The 16,456-nt window shown below is 43.0% G+C and overlaps 2 protein-coding genes across 3 annotated transcripts in view; one reads left to right on the top strand and one right to left on the bottom strand.

Moving 5' to 3' along the window:
- CAPN2 (calpain 2) overlaps nt 1–4,823 on the top strand; it is a 53,616-nt gene extending 48,793 nt beyond the window's left edge. Inside the window, exons 18-21 of the mRNA XM_006276635.4 lie at nt 293–371; nt 1,147–1,263; nt 1,913–1,971; nt 3,838–4,823. Of these exons, the coding sequence (XP_006276697.1) occupies nt 293–371; nt 1,147–1,263; nt 1,913–1,971; nt 3,838–3,861 (279 nt within the window). The 3' untranslated portion in view covers nt 3,862–4,823. The remainder of the gene's footprint in view (nt 1–292; nt 372–1,146; nt 1,264–1,912; nt 1,972–3,837) is intronic.
- Nucleotides 4,824–6,147: 1,324 nt separating this feature from the next.
- Nucleotides 6,148–16,456, bottom strand: part of TP53BP2 (tumor protein p53 binding protein 2) — a 70,363-nt gene continuing 60,054 nt past the window's right edge. For both annotated transcript variants that reach the window (XM_019483129.2, XM_014598045.3), the window contains exons 17-18: nt 12,207–12,406; nt 6,148–6,988 (exon numbers count right to left, since the gene is read on the bottom strand). In XM_019483129.2, the coding sequence (XP_019338674.1) occupies nt 6,947–6,988; nt 12,207–12,406 (242 nt within the window). In that variant the 3' untranslated portion in view covers nt 6,148–6,946. The remainder of the gene's footprint in view (nt 6,989–12,206; nt 12,407–16,456) is intronic.

The following is a 16,456-nucleotide window of genomic DNA, read 5'->3' as shown; positions in this document are numbered from 1 at the left end:
ACACTTTCACATTAGCATTGACAAGGGATTGCCATGCTTCCAGAGTTTCCCCCGCAGCCCTGTCCCCTCCTGCATGCTGTACTGAAGGAAGATCTAAGAATTCATCTGCCACTGCTTCCAAGGATTAAACCCCAAATCCCTTTGAGGGACTTGTATCTTCTATGTCTGTCCCACTCCTCAGTGAAGCGCACAAACTGCCTTTCAGAAGCCTTTTTCTGACTTTCAGCAAAACAGAGAAAAGATATACTCTAAATGATTGATGAGTTCTAACAGCAAGCCTTGTGTTTTACAGAAAATTTACAGGGAAATTGATGTTGATCGTTCTGGTACCATGAACTCCTACGAGATGCGGCGAGCATTAGAAGCAGCAGGTAGTTTTATGCTTCTGGTTGTACTGCCCCCACACTTGCCTGTCTGTATTAAGGATTATACCATGCTAGGTGAATCTCAAGAGTCAGAATAAGATGTTTAGCTACACCACAAAGGACCTCACAAGGCTACACAATGCCCTGGGCTTCACACCAGTCCCAAGAACCTCTTTTTAAGCTTAATCATCCCCACAGGCTTGTCATCATAGTGCTGGCAAGGCTGCTATTACTGTCTGGCTGCTTTGGTGGAGAGCCTACTTCCCTTTTAATAATGCTATGGCACCAAGGGATAGTGCTTCTATGTGCCTCAAACTGTCTTTTAGAAGAGAAGAAAGTCCAGTCTTGCAGCAGCAGCAATGTTTCCTCCAATAAACAGTTTACCTCCTGGCTTGCCCTGAGAAAGCTGCCGCTCCCTTCAAGACCATGAGTCAGAATGGGTTCTGCTAACCTTCCTGATCCCAGGGGATTGGCCCAGCCAATGGCAAGCCAAAATCCGGGGAGACTCAGAAATACCAATGGATAAACTGAAGGGGAAAAAATGACTTAATCACAATCAACCAGTTTCAAAACTTAAAATGCTGACCACAAAATTCCACCTCCTCTATGTGACCAAAAATCACTGCGTTTTCAGAGGTGCTCTTGTTTTGCAAGCACTTTTAACATTTTTTATGCCCCATTAGCTAAAGCTCCAATCGCCAACCCCAGCCCCTCCCCCTCCCCATTGCTTTATCAGAAATCCAGCGCCATGAATGTCTCTGCCTTGTATTTTGCCCACCAGGCTTCAAGCTGAATGGCCAGTTACATCAAGTCATCGTGGCCCGTTTTGCAGATGAGCAGCTCATCATTGACTTTGACAATTTTGTCAGGTGCTTGATTCGGCTGGAAACTTTGTTCAGTGAGTATATGCTTAGTGACTCAGCGTGGCAGAACAGCCCTTCTGCATTTCACAAGTTCCACACAGATAAGAATGCAAAATTATTTTGACTTCATAGCAGAATAGTTTAAAAGCAGCTGATGGTCTGAGCCTGCAATCTGATATCTGATCTGCATGGCAAGACCCCCTCCCCCCATATCTTCCTCATGGCTCTGCAGGATTGGGGCCTGGTGAGTTTTGTTCCTTCTTGCAATGCACGCAGCCAAGCATTAACTGAGCAAGAACAGCTTTAACAAGGAACACTTGTTGTTACAGTGAAAATGTCTTTGTAGCGGACAAAGCAGAGCATTAAGGAATTTTAAAATAATTTCATGTTTTGGCTTTTGTTGTTTGTTTCCTTTCTTGATTTCATTTAGCTTAGACCAGTCAGCAAGTTCCTCGTGCATTAGCACAAAGCTTCAAGAGTTTGGCCACAAATTGCAGAATAATTTGAAAATGTTTGTTGTTGGGGGCAGGGAGGTGCTTTGCTTTGTTACTTTGGAAAGGGTCATTTTCATAAACCCTGAAGCAGTTGGGGTGAACTTTGTTGCTATACTTTTAAGACAAAGGGATACATCAAATTCAGCAACTTTCTTGCCATTCATCTCTTTTTTATCCCTTTCTGTGCCAGAAATATTTACGAAACTGGATGCTGCAAAAACAGGGACAGTAGAGATGAACCTCAACACTGTAAGTTAATACATTCAACACTAGGGATCATTGCTTGCTACAAGAGCCACATTGTCTTTGGTAGTACTGGATTACTACATTCTGGCTGCATGCTTGGTTTGCTCTCTAGCATGACTGATCCATGGGGGGGGAGGGGGGGTGTTGAGGTCTAGGCCCAAGACAGATTTGGGTACCTTGTATGCATGAAACTGTGGACACTTTTTTTTTTTTTTAAAAGATAAAGCTCAGTCTTAGCTACTTAAATTGTCTCCTATCACATCCCATTGGCCTCTTCCACTTCAGATAGCCTATGCTGCTAGGATAAATTCTGATTGCACCCCCCCCCTTTCCTTTTCCCTTTATGCCCTCTCAACTCATAGTCTCTATTATTTCTGCCTTTCAAAGGGGGTTCAGATAAAGTAAAACTAGGGCTACTTTACTGCTTATCCACAAAGGATCTAAGTGTGCTTGATAATTACACCTCGATTTGTTTTAATTTTTCTGAGTGGCCCCGAGTTGACAGCACCTCTTTGTAGGAGATGAATTGCTGTTACTCCCATTACTTTGAATGATGTTTTGAGTACAGTTGGCTCCTTCTGATGACGACCTGGTCAAGTAACTGAAAAAGAACACCTGAAGTTGTTTCCACCATAAACGCTTCTTTTCACTTCAGACCTTTTAGTGTTACATGAACATTTCATGCACTTGATTATCTCAGGAAGCACCTGACAGACATCCCACAGATCATCTTCACTTGTGACTTGTGACAGTATACCACAAAGTATTCTTCTGTAAGATCATTTATGTCAGGGATATGGACACCAAACGCATTTATTTTGTTCTGTAGTAAAATGAGAGGATACACATATATTACACTAGCATAAGAGACTCCGTCCTAGGGGAAAGTTACCCGTCACACTGGGTGCATCTACGCATGCACTTAGATGTAGAGTTGACCAATTAGCTCCACAGTAAAGTGTCCCTATTAGGGCACAGTAAATTAACTAACTCTGCCCAACAAGTATTATCCTACAGTAGAATAGTTACATGCACCGCAACATGCATGTAGATGGCAACTGGAGTTGGCTGGGGCACAAGAGTGCCACAAGAGTACTTCAGTGCAGGGCTGCCTGCCAGCTAGCCTGCCCTGCACTGTAGTACCCTTATGCCCTAACCAGCCTTGCACAGTGCTTTGAGCCAGGGCAGAGTAGCAGAGGCTGGCAGGCAGATACTATGGACCCCCTGCCAGCTAGGGCTGCTCTGCCCAGGCTCAACATGCTGCAGTCCCAAGCACACATGTAAATGTGGTGCCCAGGAGCAATAAACTCCAGCTCAAACTGCTAGAATTTATTCAGGTGCATTAACACCACATGTAGATGCACACACTGAGGAGCAACTACATACCAGAATCCTGGGTGCATGTCTGCTCTTCTATTCCAGAGATCGGCAACCTATGGCCCAACCCCCATCGCTTCCCTACTCTAAACTGGGTCATATTGGCCCCCACCTTCCTCCCCCTCTGGATAATGTTGTGGACCCCTGCCCATGTCAATTTTATCAGCATTGTGGTGCGATCTAACATAAACCAGCTGCCCTGCCACCCAGTGGCCAGACCTGTTATGGCACACCTCCAGCTTTCCTAAGCAGGATGCCTACAGTGGGTGCTTACTCCATTTCATGAAACAGGCCTATTACTTAGTGAAATCTTGGGGAGATTATTCCACAGTAATTGTATAATGTTTCTCCACCTTTTTCTCCCTTGCGCTAAAGCATGTGTGTGTAGACTTCATCCTGGGAACTCAACTCTCAACACATATGCCTACTAAAATTGCATTAGAGGCCTTGCTATTGTATACATTAATGTATCTCTTGTTTTGCCTCCCCCAGTGGCTGTGTTTTACTATAATTTGAAGCAAAGCCTATGATCAGCTGAAGACTTCTTGTGAAAAATCTGGACCATGAAAAATGTGTGCAATATGCAAGGGGGAAACAAAATACACTATATGCCAACATTGACAGATGCCTTATGTTTATGAATGGCACTGATTTGCACCAATGTGGAGGTGGCCACAGAAAGCATATTATAGCATCAGAATGCCGAAACTCCAGTGTAAATGCTTGCTGTCTCATTATATGGACTGGGTGATTTTTTTTAACTATCTTTTATAACCTCTCTATGAAAGCTTTAATTTTTATATATATATCCTTCAGTTGTATTTAACGAGCTAGCTTGTTTAATTAGGAAGTTATTTAAAAGTGCATGTAACCATGAATCTCAGCTGAAGAAAAGCTATGAACAAAGCTTGTAATTCCTTGTCATTTGAGGGAAGAGGGAGCAATGGCATCTTACTCAAAATTGCAAACCAAGTGGCAAGGCTGATGAAAGAAGGCAGCACGGAGCTTATTTTAAAAAAAACAAACAAAAACAAAAACTTTTAGAAGTGCTGTGCATTTTTTTTCCTACAAGCTAGAGCACAATGGACAAGGTTTCCTTTTAAATCCACAGTGTAATGAACAGATGCTATATTGTACTGCATTCTCTCAACCCCCTTCAGTGAGATTTGATGTTTCAGACACATGATCTACAACATTTTCTGAGTTAAGGCAAAGAATCAAAGCAGTTTGACCAGCAGGAAAGCTATACACCAAAAAGAGAACAGGATCCAACTCTGACATTCACTCAGCATGTAAAAAGACTGTCACCAAGATCTGGGTCTACAACCAAAGACTCCGGGAGAACACCCCTGGTGCCAGGCACAGGAAGGAAAGCAACTGCCAGTTCTCAACTATCAAATCAAAAAGGAAGCCTTGCTTACATCCATTGTGTAGTACAAAAAAACCCCCAATAAACTTATTTCCAATGTTGCCTTCAACTCTTCCCAATTACTTTTTATATTTAAATAAAGACAGTTATGCCTGGTCCCAGCAAGGTGCTGTTTTGTAGACGGTATTCACATGTATCAAGCATCAGTTACCAACAAAAGGACACAGTCCTTGCAAAAAAAAGTATGCAGGCAAGTTCTGGTCGATAGCAACACTTTCAGTACAGTACAGGATGGCATGCATGTGGTAGGTAATTAGTAGCTGCATGGTTAGTTTCCTGCAGAAAGGAATTGTGCCAGGCACAGAGACCTCTGAGTAATAGCACACTGCACACAGAAGGCACAAAAACAGAAAGGGCTAAACCATGCCCACACCTCCAATTGACAGCATAGACATTATGAATATCAAAGAGACTGCAGTTAGAGTTCTCACTACTTACTGCACTGTAAACTTAATGAGGACTTATGTCCTCTTCTTACTGCTCCAGTGTGCAGACATTTGTCTTTTCAGTTGGCTACATACACCCATTCTTATGTAGCAAGGTCTAGCAGAGCATCACCGGGCCCTGGAGTCATTGAGCCTGGTGTTCAGAGAAATACAAGCAGGATTTTCCTGCTGCTTTCCTTCTTGTTTAGAATACAGAAGGACATCATCCGCTCACCCGCTCAAGCAGCTATGACAATTGTTCCAACCACTGACGTTGTTGCACCCCAGCAGAAACCCAGGTTGGACTCTTGCCACAGTCCTAGAACTGGCAAGTCCATTTGCCCACGGCTGTTCCCCTGAACTACCTGGTTCCACTTGTTCATGTCAATCTGATAAACTCTTTCAATTTACCAGGTCCAGGGAGATTAGACTACAATAAAACAATCTGCAGAACAATTCCCAAACCCCTGCTATAGCACAAAGAACTTCCTTAGGAAAATGTGAACCTAAGGAAGATGTAGTAGTATCGGAGACCTCTACCATACTTTTTATTTATACTCCGCCTACAGACTATGTAAGCATCTCAGGTTCTTTTCCAAGGCAAGTTTTGATCATTAGCATTCAATATGTAAATCTTAAAAACAAAAACAAAACATAACCATTATATCTCCAAAAGATTATTCTATTGGAAGAAGTTGGTTAGAAGGTAGAATATTCTTGTATGGGTGCATAACCTTATTGGAGTTAAGCAAAGTAATCACCTATAACCCCTACTCCTAGGGTAACAGCTGACAATTTGTATATTAGAATTGATTTCTTTTTTTCTTCAGATGAAAGTCAAAGGTCAAAACCTTCTTTGAACCGGGGTACTCTATTGATACACCTGTATATTGGCTTGAGATGTCTCAATGTGCAAGTCTTATGTCAAGGACAGAGACACTAAATGCCTAAGGAGACAAAAAACTTTAATTATCACAATTAACAAAAAATAAAAACAGGTAGGATTATAACAAAGCTTGAGTTGTAAAGTCTACAGAAATTTTCTACACAATTTTCAAAAGTTACAAAAGACAATAAATACAGAATTTGTGTAAAAACAAGAGTCTCTAAAACTACATTACCTCTGATATAGCACACTGTTCTGAATACATGGAATTCCTAAGATGCTACTGCATTGTAAGGTTATTGCTCAACAGATTGGCCAAAAGTTCCTCACTGGTAGATGCACTATTTTATCAGCTGCATAACTTCATCTCAGCGACTTCAACAAAACATTCTGCTTGACAGCAGTGTGCTTTTGGGTACTATGCAGGTATTTCAGATCATTTCTGCCACCAGGACAAAAGCCAGCTGTGGTAAACATGAATTCAATTCCCCCAGTGGCAAAGTGAAAAATTTGTTGCATTTCATTCAGGAAAAAAATAGAGTGGTAATTCTGCTCCTGTGTGCACATGCACCATTTGGGAAAGATAAGTGGGGACTTGAACGTCTGGTGCGCTTAACTCATCTGTAGCACAACCCCATTTGCTTGCAAGCAGCATTTCACTTAGAATGCCCTCCTCCATTTGTGAGTGCATCAATCCTTCATTTGTTTTCAAAGTATATTCTTCATTGCTTTCAAGTTACACTGCCATAGAATAAGTCTCATGAAATTGGAACTAACGAAAAAAAAAAATGAGTAATTTCTTGTATAGAAGTGATAAATCACCTACAATTAGTACTTCATGAGTCAGGATTCTGTACAGTTTCATGCCAAACTTCTTTGCCTTGGTTTAATCCTTGGGTACAGCTGGGGGGAAAAAGAGAGGAAAATTAAACCTGAGATGTTTTACAAAGTACAAGTCCAGCTTAGATTTAAGAGTGGAAATGCAGATAAGCACATCATGTATACCAAAACAGCACCAACAAAAGTGAATTTAGCAGTTGCAAATAATCACTATCATACTTAAAGTAACCATAAAAATAACAGAGAGAGATCAACTGTGACCACACAATAGCACAAAAATATGAATAATCAAAAGCAAACACTGAAAAGCAGACGATACTAAATTACCTTGGCCATTCAGCTCTATACAACAGACTGTAATACAATAAGTTACGCATAGCAAAGTAGACCTGGAATTGAGATTAGACCTCTCTTTAGTGTGCAGTAAACTTCAGGATGCATTTCTACATTACTTTAACTCTGACCTTTAAAAACAAAGTCAACTATTCAGTTTCATATTTCTCTATGCCTATTATACCTTTGACTGACAACAGTTAATCTGAAAATCCAGTATAAATTATACACCTGCCACAGATAGAAACTAGTATCAAGACCAGTGGTTCTCAACCTTGTTAGACTCAAGGCACCCCTGGAAAATGCCAGCTCTTAGCTTTCACTCAGGTTTTAACCATGGAAAAATAACAGAGCAGTTCTTCTATTGCGAAGAACTCTGAAAGAGCATAGCGGGTTTTTGACACTCTGGATTCCTGTTTGAAATCCCTGGGTTTGCCTTGTGAATGTGTAAGTATCTGCACACTTAAGAGTCCTAACATTGCACAGAACCCAGCAGCATCTTTAAAAGGATCTTGCTGTACCCCAGGGTGTTCAAGTGCTTTGGCTGAGAATTGCTGATCTAGACAATATAGAAAATATTATTGCTATCTCTAGCAATTTGGACAGACAGTCCTCATAAACCAGCTCTGAGAAAACATGGCATTTTCCGTTAGTGGACACTGGCTGACAAGTTAATAAAAGAGCCATTTAACTGCCTGGCCTTGGAACAACTTAAACTAATTTTAGGGTTTGTCCAACTGGGAGATTTGGCATGGAATATGCTGGAGTGCAAATTTAAAAAAATACCCAGAGTGAAGGACTCCTGTTAAATCCCTGTGCAGAAGCACTTACTCTGAACAAACGATGTGAACACACAGCACATTTAACTCCAGAGGGCTCCTAACTCAACCCAGGGAAAGTGAGAGAACATGCCTCTCTCTGTATTTACTCTGGGAGAAAAAAAACTGATCTCCCATGTGAAAATACTTCCGAGGAGGTCAGAACTAAATGTACTTGCTGGTGTGTGTTACCACTGCCAGTTTTGCTTCTGGGTTGCCGCTGGCTCAGCACAAACTGGTTCCCCCACCATCCAGAACCCATGCTCTCTATAATAGCACCCACTTCAGGCAGCCAGCTTAGGAAAACTGGGCATGTGTCTATGCCTTGCTGTAGAATTAAATCCACTGGGGTTAACAGTTCTGGTATAGCATACCTTGTCAGCACTCTGGAAATACCTTTGTGTGGTTTAGTATAAGCTGAGAGTGATCACAAGCTGGCATGAACTACACCTTCAAACGCACATACTATTTCACAGTAACGTCCCTGTGTAGAAGAGCCCTCCTTGCTATTTATATTTGCTATATATACAAATAAATGTGTCAGCATTTTGACTAGAGAAAGTGCTTGCACAATCAGGAGCAGATAAACTGTAGTGAGTCTATTGTAAGGCTTTTCAAAGTCAGCTGAACTTTTCACTATCAGCTGAGATGAAACCAAACAGGGAAGTCACGAAGATACCGAGTACACACAACCAACAACTCTGCCAAAAGATTTCTCAGTCTGCACAAAAACAGTCTGTATCTGCACTGGAATTATGATCTGAAGACTTCTAGACAGCATCATCTCATTCATGCTCTGCACTATCTACAAAAGCTCTGGCATGGAATGGTTAGTTTCACTAATGAAAGATGAGTTTCCTCTATCCCAGCCCCAGGAAAGAGACCAGAAGCAGCCTCACCAAACAACTAACTTGGAAATCCCCCAAAACTTCATCCCTTAGCTTAGCCTAGAGATCACAGGATGCCACAACACCCACTGGAGCAAGAGAAACCCTCCTACCCCTAAGGCTAGACCCCACAGCTAGAAGCCTCCTACCCTCATCCCTGGGGGAGAGGTGGCAGTCTGTCCTACTTATTAGCATGGAGTGCCCTACCTCTCTGCACCCTAAACACAGCTCTATATGTCCTACAGCCCCCAACCAAAAATATATCTCCAAACTGCCCATTTCTGATTCTAACCTGAACCTAAACCCTAAACAGGTAATAATTTATCTTAGAGATTCGCATCTAACCTGAAAAGAGGAAAGCCACTGTTCTAGAATACCAGTCAGGAAGAATGCATGAAGCTATTACACATTTTCACTGGACTGAACAGCAAAGTACAAGTTACAGCCAAACTTGTGTGCATCCAGTATCCCATACGTCTTTTCCAAGGGTCTATACAAAGGAATCCATCACTAAATACTTCCGTATTGTGAATGTCTCTGGGTTTTACTGTAATATTCCTATATTAACTGTGTTCATGCTGTAACAATGTTGCATGCCTCAGTTTCCTTGTAAAGCTAGTACATAGGAAAGAAGAGTTAGAGTCCCTGCTAGACTTTGGTAATTTAAGAGACCTGCCTACATGTGGGAAGAGATGAGATGAATTGGACCTCCAGCATCACAAGAGACTTGAATAGCTTTCTTGCCATTTCAGCAACACCCAGGAGATTCCAGGGTTGCTGAAGTAGATAAGCTTGACAATGGACATGGAATGGCAGACAAGCAGAGTATTAACTGGTGGTGGTCAGCCTGAAAAAAGACCAGCTGAGCAGTTGTACGGCTTGTGGCTGTGCAGGACTCGAGAGAGAACAGCCGATTTTACTTTGGAGTGCTCAGGGGCAGGTGGCCTACACTGAGAAGACAGGGACTGACTAACCCTTTGGAGGGAATGGAGCACCACTGGCTGAGCAACCTTTAAATGCCTTTATTCGAAAAGGAGCCATCTGCTTTGCTGCTTGGAACTTTGGGGTATGCTTTTTCCCCTTCAAGAGGTGAAGTGCGTATCAGAAGCAGAACTGGGTACTAGCTCCCCAAGACAGGACTGCAGGAAACCATGAAGTGTCGGAGACCAAAAGACTCAGAATAGGATGGAGTCAGGATATCCCCTTACTCAAGAAGCCATGCCTGGGATGGCTTTAGGGGGTGCTCAGAGACTACACAAGATTGGAAGTCCCAAGCAAACACCCCCCATAGAGGGAATCCAGGACAAGTAAGAATTGGAGACTGAATATTTAACAGCTCACAAAACTAACGCCTTCACTTCCTGATAGTGTGCTTAGCAGAAGTGTTAGGCCCAAGGTAAGTAATCTGTCAGGGTTGCATTGCCTTTTAGGTTGTTAGCACAAAAGAGCAGAAGTCTCTCGTTCTCACGCCTACATTCCTGTGGAGCGTGGGGGTCAGGGTCGGGGGGGGAGGGAGGAGGGAAGAAGCTGTATGTATACACTTCACACTGGCAGAATGATCCAACAGCATGGAAGAAACAGGATGTCTCTGTTTCTGATCCCTCCTCCAAATGCTGCCAGAAGGAGGACAGTCCTTAGCTGAGCCATTTCCTCAGCGTGCTGGTTTCATCCCCACAGCTCAGCACACACCATAATACAAATTTAGGAATGTGTGCTGGTGCATGTAGAGTGGCTTTCCCAAGCCCAGCACTGTTTCCGTGCTTCCACTGAAATCCACTGCTACTCCGGGCACAGCAAGGCAAGACAGCATTGTTCAGTTTCACCCTGCTGAGCATATGGACTCTGAGGAAAGAACAGGCCTCCTTCCTTTATTGTCATCACCTGAAGCCATGAGAACAGCAGCACCTTTGGTCCCCCCGCAAAGAGGAGGCTGTCTCTAGACTGCTGCCTGGACCTTTGTGCAGCTGGAGGAAACTTCTGCCACAAGGCCATTCCCCAAAATACTTCCCACCCCAACAGAACCCCCTGAGGAAAATCATTTTGGTCAACTTTAAAACTGCATTAGTAGCTGGAATTAAGTCCTTCCTCTGCCCCCAACATGAGTACTCCTCTTGCCCATTTTAAAGGCCTGCTGCTACCCATCAAACAAAGCACGGAGCTTCCCAGACGAGAATGCTGCTTGACAAATATTTGGCTAAGCAGGGGAGGCATATTCTGAAAAACTGAATGTATAACATTACGAGCTGACCCATTCTACAAGGCACAGGACTCCAGCCCTCAACTCCAGCATTTGAGAGACTAGCCCTGGGAACTGAAGCTAAGTTACCAGTATGGATTATCTACATGTGGGAGGGGGTACAGTCTCTGAAGCATCAAATATCAATCAGCTAAAATTGAGAGCAGCTAAGTGGTTCTGCTAATGCTGAAGGATTATCACTTGGAACAAAGATATAGGGCATGTATAAAAAGCTTAAAGGGGAAGACTTTTGAGACTTTTTAGGAGCTTGGAGAGAGAAAGAAGTGTTTAAAAAACTGTTCCTCCAATAAACCAGTGTTTTAAAGATAAGCAGAAGATTGGGGTGGGATGCAGGAAAGGACAAACCACTGCTGCTAATGTGCATTTATTTTATAGGCTATAAACTAGGGCAACTACTACACCAGCAGAGAACTACAAAAAAAGATTTGCCTATTCCCCAAATGTGCACCATATGGAGCATGGTGTGCGCCATTTCTCAGGATTAACATTACTAACGCACCAATCTGCCAGTTTCTTACTAGAACAATATTTATCAGACCACATGCTGTCAGACTTCACATGTGAATCATGGCATAGGTTATGGAGGCTTCTTCACCTTCTGGCCAAAATAGCTTACTGACGTTAGTAACACTAAGTTACTAGAGCAGGGCAATAAGAATCTGTACAGGTTTAGCTATGACAGTATGATCTCTGTCCCCTCTCTCCTGCCCCCAGCATGGGACAACAGTTGTGTTCTGTAGGACGCTGCCCTCTGAAACAGCCAAGCACAGAATTAGAAAGCATGATGCCATATGCATGACCACCCGAAGGAGAGGCAGGAAGGCTGAGAGCTCACCATGGTAACTGTCATAGGACCAGACACTAAATAACCTGAACACAAAGGTCAGATCTGCATCTGGCTGTGCTTCCAGGTCTCACTTCTAGATAACACTGGTTGGTTACAAGTCAGTGGTCATTGCAGTGAATAGGTATCAAGAGAAACTCACCCCCAGCAGGTTGCGTGGTACGTATCCTTCCTTGTCATTTAGCCGTGCCCACCACCACTCAATTTCATCTTCATCTTCCCGGCGCAAAACAGTCATGCAGTCTCCTTCTTTCATGGACAGCTCATCGTTATTCTCAGCTTCATAATCCCAGAGGGCATAGATCACCCCTTTGTTCATTATCCCCATTTTCTCCTGCACACCTAAAGCATTAATGAGAAAAAGCAGCTCAATCTAAAAACTGGACTGCAGTATCACTTGGAAAATGCACGAGAAAAATTATGATTCAGATCAAGTCAACCATCCATTCATCAGGAAACACTACAAGCATTCCTCAAAGTTACTACCAGAATCACAGCCGTGATCTCACATTCCAGTCTCCTACTTGCACTGTACATGAGGATCTGTAATGAAACAGTAGGACAGCCCAAGTTACAGGCCTACCATAAAATCCCTGTCATTAAAAGGCTGCTAATTATTCATAGGTGCAAAAAGAAAAATACTTCTACACTGGTTTTCTACAGCCAGGGGACACAAAGAAACACTGACTACCATTTCTAGACAGTAGTTTATTAACTTTATGTACAACAGCAAAGCTTTTATTCAGCAACAGAAAAGTGAAGGTGGCATTTACAGTAAGCAAGTGCTACCATGTTCATTAGACAGATGGGGAAACTAATGAGTGGAGAGATTAAGTGCATTAACAGTACCAATTAATTTCAAAACCAAGAATAGATCAATCACCTGATTAAGGCCCACACTCCAACCTCTGCCAGACACAGGTCACCTCCACCCACACCTTAACCTTTAAGAAACTCCTGGTTTTGTTCGTCACAAACACACATTCCTAAATCTGTACTAATTTCATCTTGATTTAGAAAAACAAGTCAGTTAAATTACCTCCCCATCATATGTTGAACAAATCTGTGATAATTATTTAGTGTTTGCATCTAGGAGAATTAGTGCATTGAAAGTGCTGTTTTCAAAAGCTCCCTTCTCACATGTTCCCGTGCTTCCGCACTACAGCCCAAAAGCAGGCAGGTTAATTTGGAGTTAGAGTTAACAAAATACTGGTTACAAAGACTTCTTACTTAGTTCCCATATTTACCCGAATCAAATGACTTGGGATTACACCCCCCCCCCCGTAATTTGATTCTATACATAGAAAAACTAGAATTGTGTTATAATTTTCCATGTATATAATCTGATTATTGGAGGATCATCTTAAATTCCTTCCCACCAGCCCACCCCGCAACACTGCTCTTGCAGGGAAAGCAGTGGTAGAGGGGCAAGCATTGATAGGGAGGTCAAGCAGCCTGACCCTCATACCATGTGCTTCTGCTCTCTCTGCCACTTGGTCTCCCTGCTTCCTGTCCCCCACTCTTCAGTGCCTTTTCCTCCTAGTGCTTCCACTTGCCACGAGCTGTGGCTTTAGCTGTAGCCCTGCTCCAGCCCACGACACAGCACATACCAACTCTGGCCCCAACCCAGCCAGGCAGCAGCAGTTGTGGTGGTCTTGGCACCCTGACTCTCACGGCACCGCTTCCTGGCCGGGAGGGGACCAGGGCATGTGCTCCATGCCCTGGGCCAAAGAGGGGCCTAAGCTGGAGCTGACTTGGGGCAAGGATTAAAGGGAGAGATAGGGGTGGGGATAGGGAGAGATAGCACAGAGCAGAGTTGGTAGGCAAGTGACTGACTCCAACCTCCTCCTCCCACCTTTCTAAAATCCAAGATGAGGTACTTTTCCCCACCCCAGGCAGAATAGAGGGGGGGAAAGCCTCATCTTGGATTCAAGTAAATACAATATTCTATATCAAATGACAAAGCTTAGCTCTCTTCTCCCTTCTAGGGAGAGAGGAGATGGAAAGTATACACAACTCATCCTTAGCAACAAAAGGAAGGAAACAAAAGCATTTGTGGTAAATGTAGCAGCTATGCTGTGATGGTAGACAATTCAGCATTTTCTGGTTTGGAGAAAAGCTTGTGGTGAGAGCTGACATCCTGACAGTGTTGATTTGTTCCCTGCTTTCATACAGCTAATCAGCACTGCTTAACATGAATGCCAGTGTCTTTGGAACAGGACTTCTTCGTTCAGTTACAGGAACAAACTTTCCACATTGAGAAGAATCAGAATGCCAAACAATGCAAGTTATGCAGGCTTTCAGGGAGGTGGGCTGACAGATCTACAGTGCATGGGAAATGCATAACCATCATCTTATGGCTTATGTAAAAAATCATTACTTTCGTCAGCTGAGTTTAAATAACGTGCCCAATAAGGCTCTTGGTTCTTTAAAAAAAAGAAAATGGCATTCTAGGTATCAAGGCTCCACCAGGCAGGACTGGTCACACACCTGCCAAGAGAGAGATCATGCAACCAGTAAGAGCAAGGACCTGTGCTGACTTTATTTAGCAGCTGGAGTACAGGTCAGAGGAACTAGGGACTTGGGTAGCTGTGTGGGTCTCCCCACAGCAACCTGCAAAAGCAAAGCTGACTGGAGAAGAACCAGGATGTTAGGAAAGGATGAGAAGCATGTGGAACAGGAGCAAGAACAACTGGCTGTCCTTAGACAAAGGACTTCATGGTCACCCAGTGAAGAACCAAAAAGGATTGGAGAAGCCTGAACACAAATGACTGAAGGGGTGTACAGTTTTTAGGGAATTCAACCAGACAGCAAAGGGCAGATTTCAACTGGGAGCACCATGTGCATAGTGTGTGAATGGCTCCAGGGACACTGAGACATAGCGCTGGCACCTCCACGCAGCAGAAGCAAACAAACAAACCCCTTGGGACACCAATGCAACACAGCCTGCATGTATGCATGGGCAGGGATTACTGGCAGACTATGGGCATGAGAGCTCCTCTACCATCTCCATTTTGATCTGAGCAGGTATTTGTACAGGATTCCTTTCTACCTCTGATGGGCCGAGATTTGTGTTCAGCCTAATGCCCTCACTTTCACCATCTATTTCATTGGGTAGTGAAGTGACTCTCTGCCTCAGTAACCTTAATTACATTGTATAGCAAAAAATTGCAAACAATTAGGATCAACCAAAGGCTTTAACAGGAGAAGCAGCTGAATGGGGGAGGAAGGCAAGATAATGAAACAAAACAGCAGAGGAGACAAAGTTACATGTAATAGACATGATTTTGTCTAAATGCCACCCCCCACCCCCCACCAGCTTGCTCCAATCAAGTAATCTCTCATAAAACAAAAGCCATCAGATCTTAGAGTGGATGAGATTACATGCTAAGTAATACCATAGTTCTGCTGCAAGCATCTTGTCCTCTGCATGGATTAATTTAAATTTGGCTAGATTTGCTGCAGCTGCTGTTACAAGGATTGTCTGTTCATTGACACTAAAAGGGATTGGTGAATAATAGCCAGGACTATGCATTATTATCTGTTCTGCTGCTGCCCAGCACCAAGCAGGCCAACCCAGTTGACTAGCAGGTTCTGGCCACTGCATACCAAACTATGGAAGCACTTCAAATCAACATCCATTTAAGATTAGCAGTACAGGCAAATTGAGAGGAAAGCGTTCCAAACTATCTCTCTGGTATCAGGACCTAGAGCTGCTTCTTCAAGAAACCTCCAACCACTTCTGGATTCCAGAAACAGTGCTGTTAATAGGTTTTGAAACTCGCAAAATAAAGTCAGGCTTCGTATTCTTAAGGACCACTCAAGCTCTTGATCAAAGGGCCAATCTCAATCTAGCTGTCACTAAAACCTGACAGCCATCCAATGGTTATCCTGAGGCTTGTCTGAAAACACCTAAACTAGGTGTTTAGGTTTAGATTCCAGTAAAATAATGTCTTCCTTTCAAAAGGAAACCTTTATATTGGGCATCATGTAATACCTTGGTTAGTAATCCTATCTTTCAATAAAATAAAGACACCTGAACAAGTTCCATATCTGGACACCCACTGCCTGAGACAAGTGTCTTTAAAAAATAAAATAAAAATAAATAATTATATATCTATATCTATCCCTGCTTTACTCACTAGTAACAGAGACATACTGATCAACAGTGCTGATTCTTGTTCCTAAGAAAGCAAGTGGCATAATTTAAAATGTACAGTACTGTAGGTGTTCACAATATCCACCACTGACATCATCTAGGCACTTACACAGGTGAACAAGACTTATTCCGGTATGTATATACTTTTTTCCCCTGAAACACGCTGAATTTCTTACATCCCCAGTATCAGGTAATCGAAGAACATGCATATTTATGGCAAGAGCAGTTTTTAA

Source organism: Alligator mississippiensis, chromosome 1 (assembly GCF_030867095.1).
Source record: "Alligator mississippiensis isolate rAllMis1 chromosome 1, rAllMis1, whole genome shotgun sequence".
In the NCBI taxonomy this organism is placed as follows: domain Eukaryota; kingdom Metazoa; phylum Chordata; order Crocodylia; family Alligatoridae; genus Alligator; species Alligator mississippiensis.
This window is presented reverse-complemented; position numbering and strand designations above follow the sequence as displayed.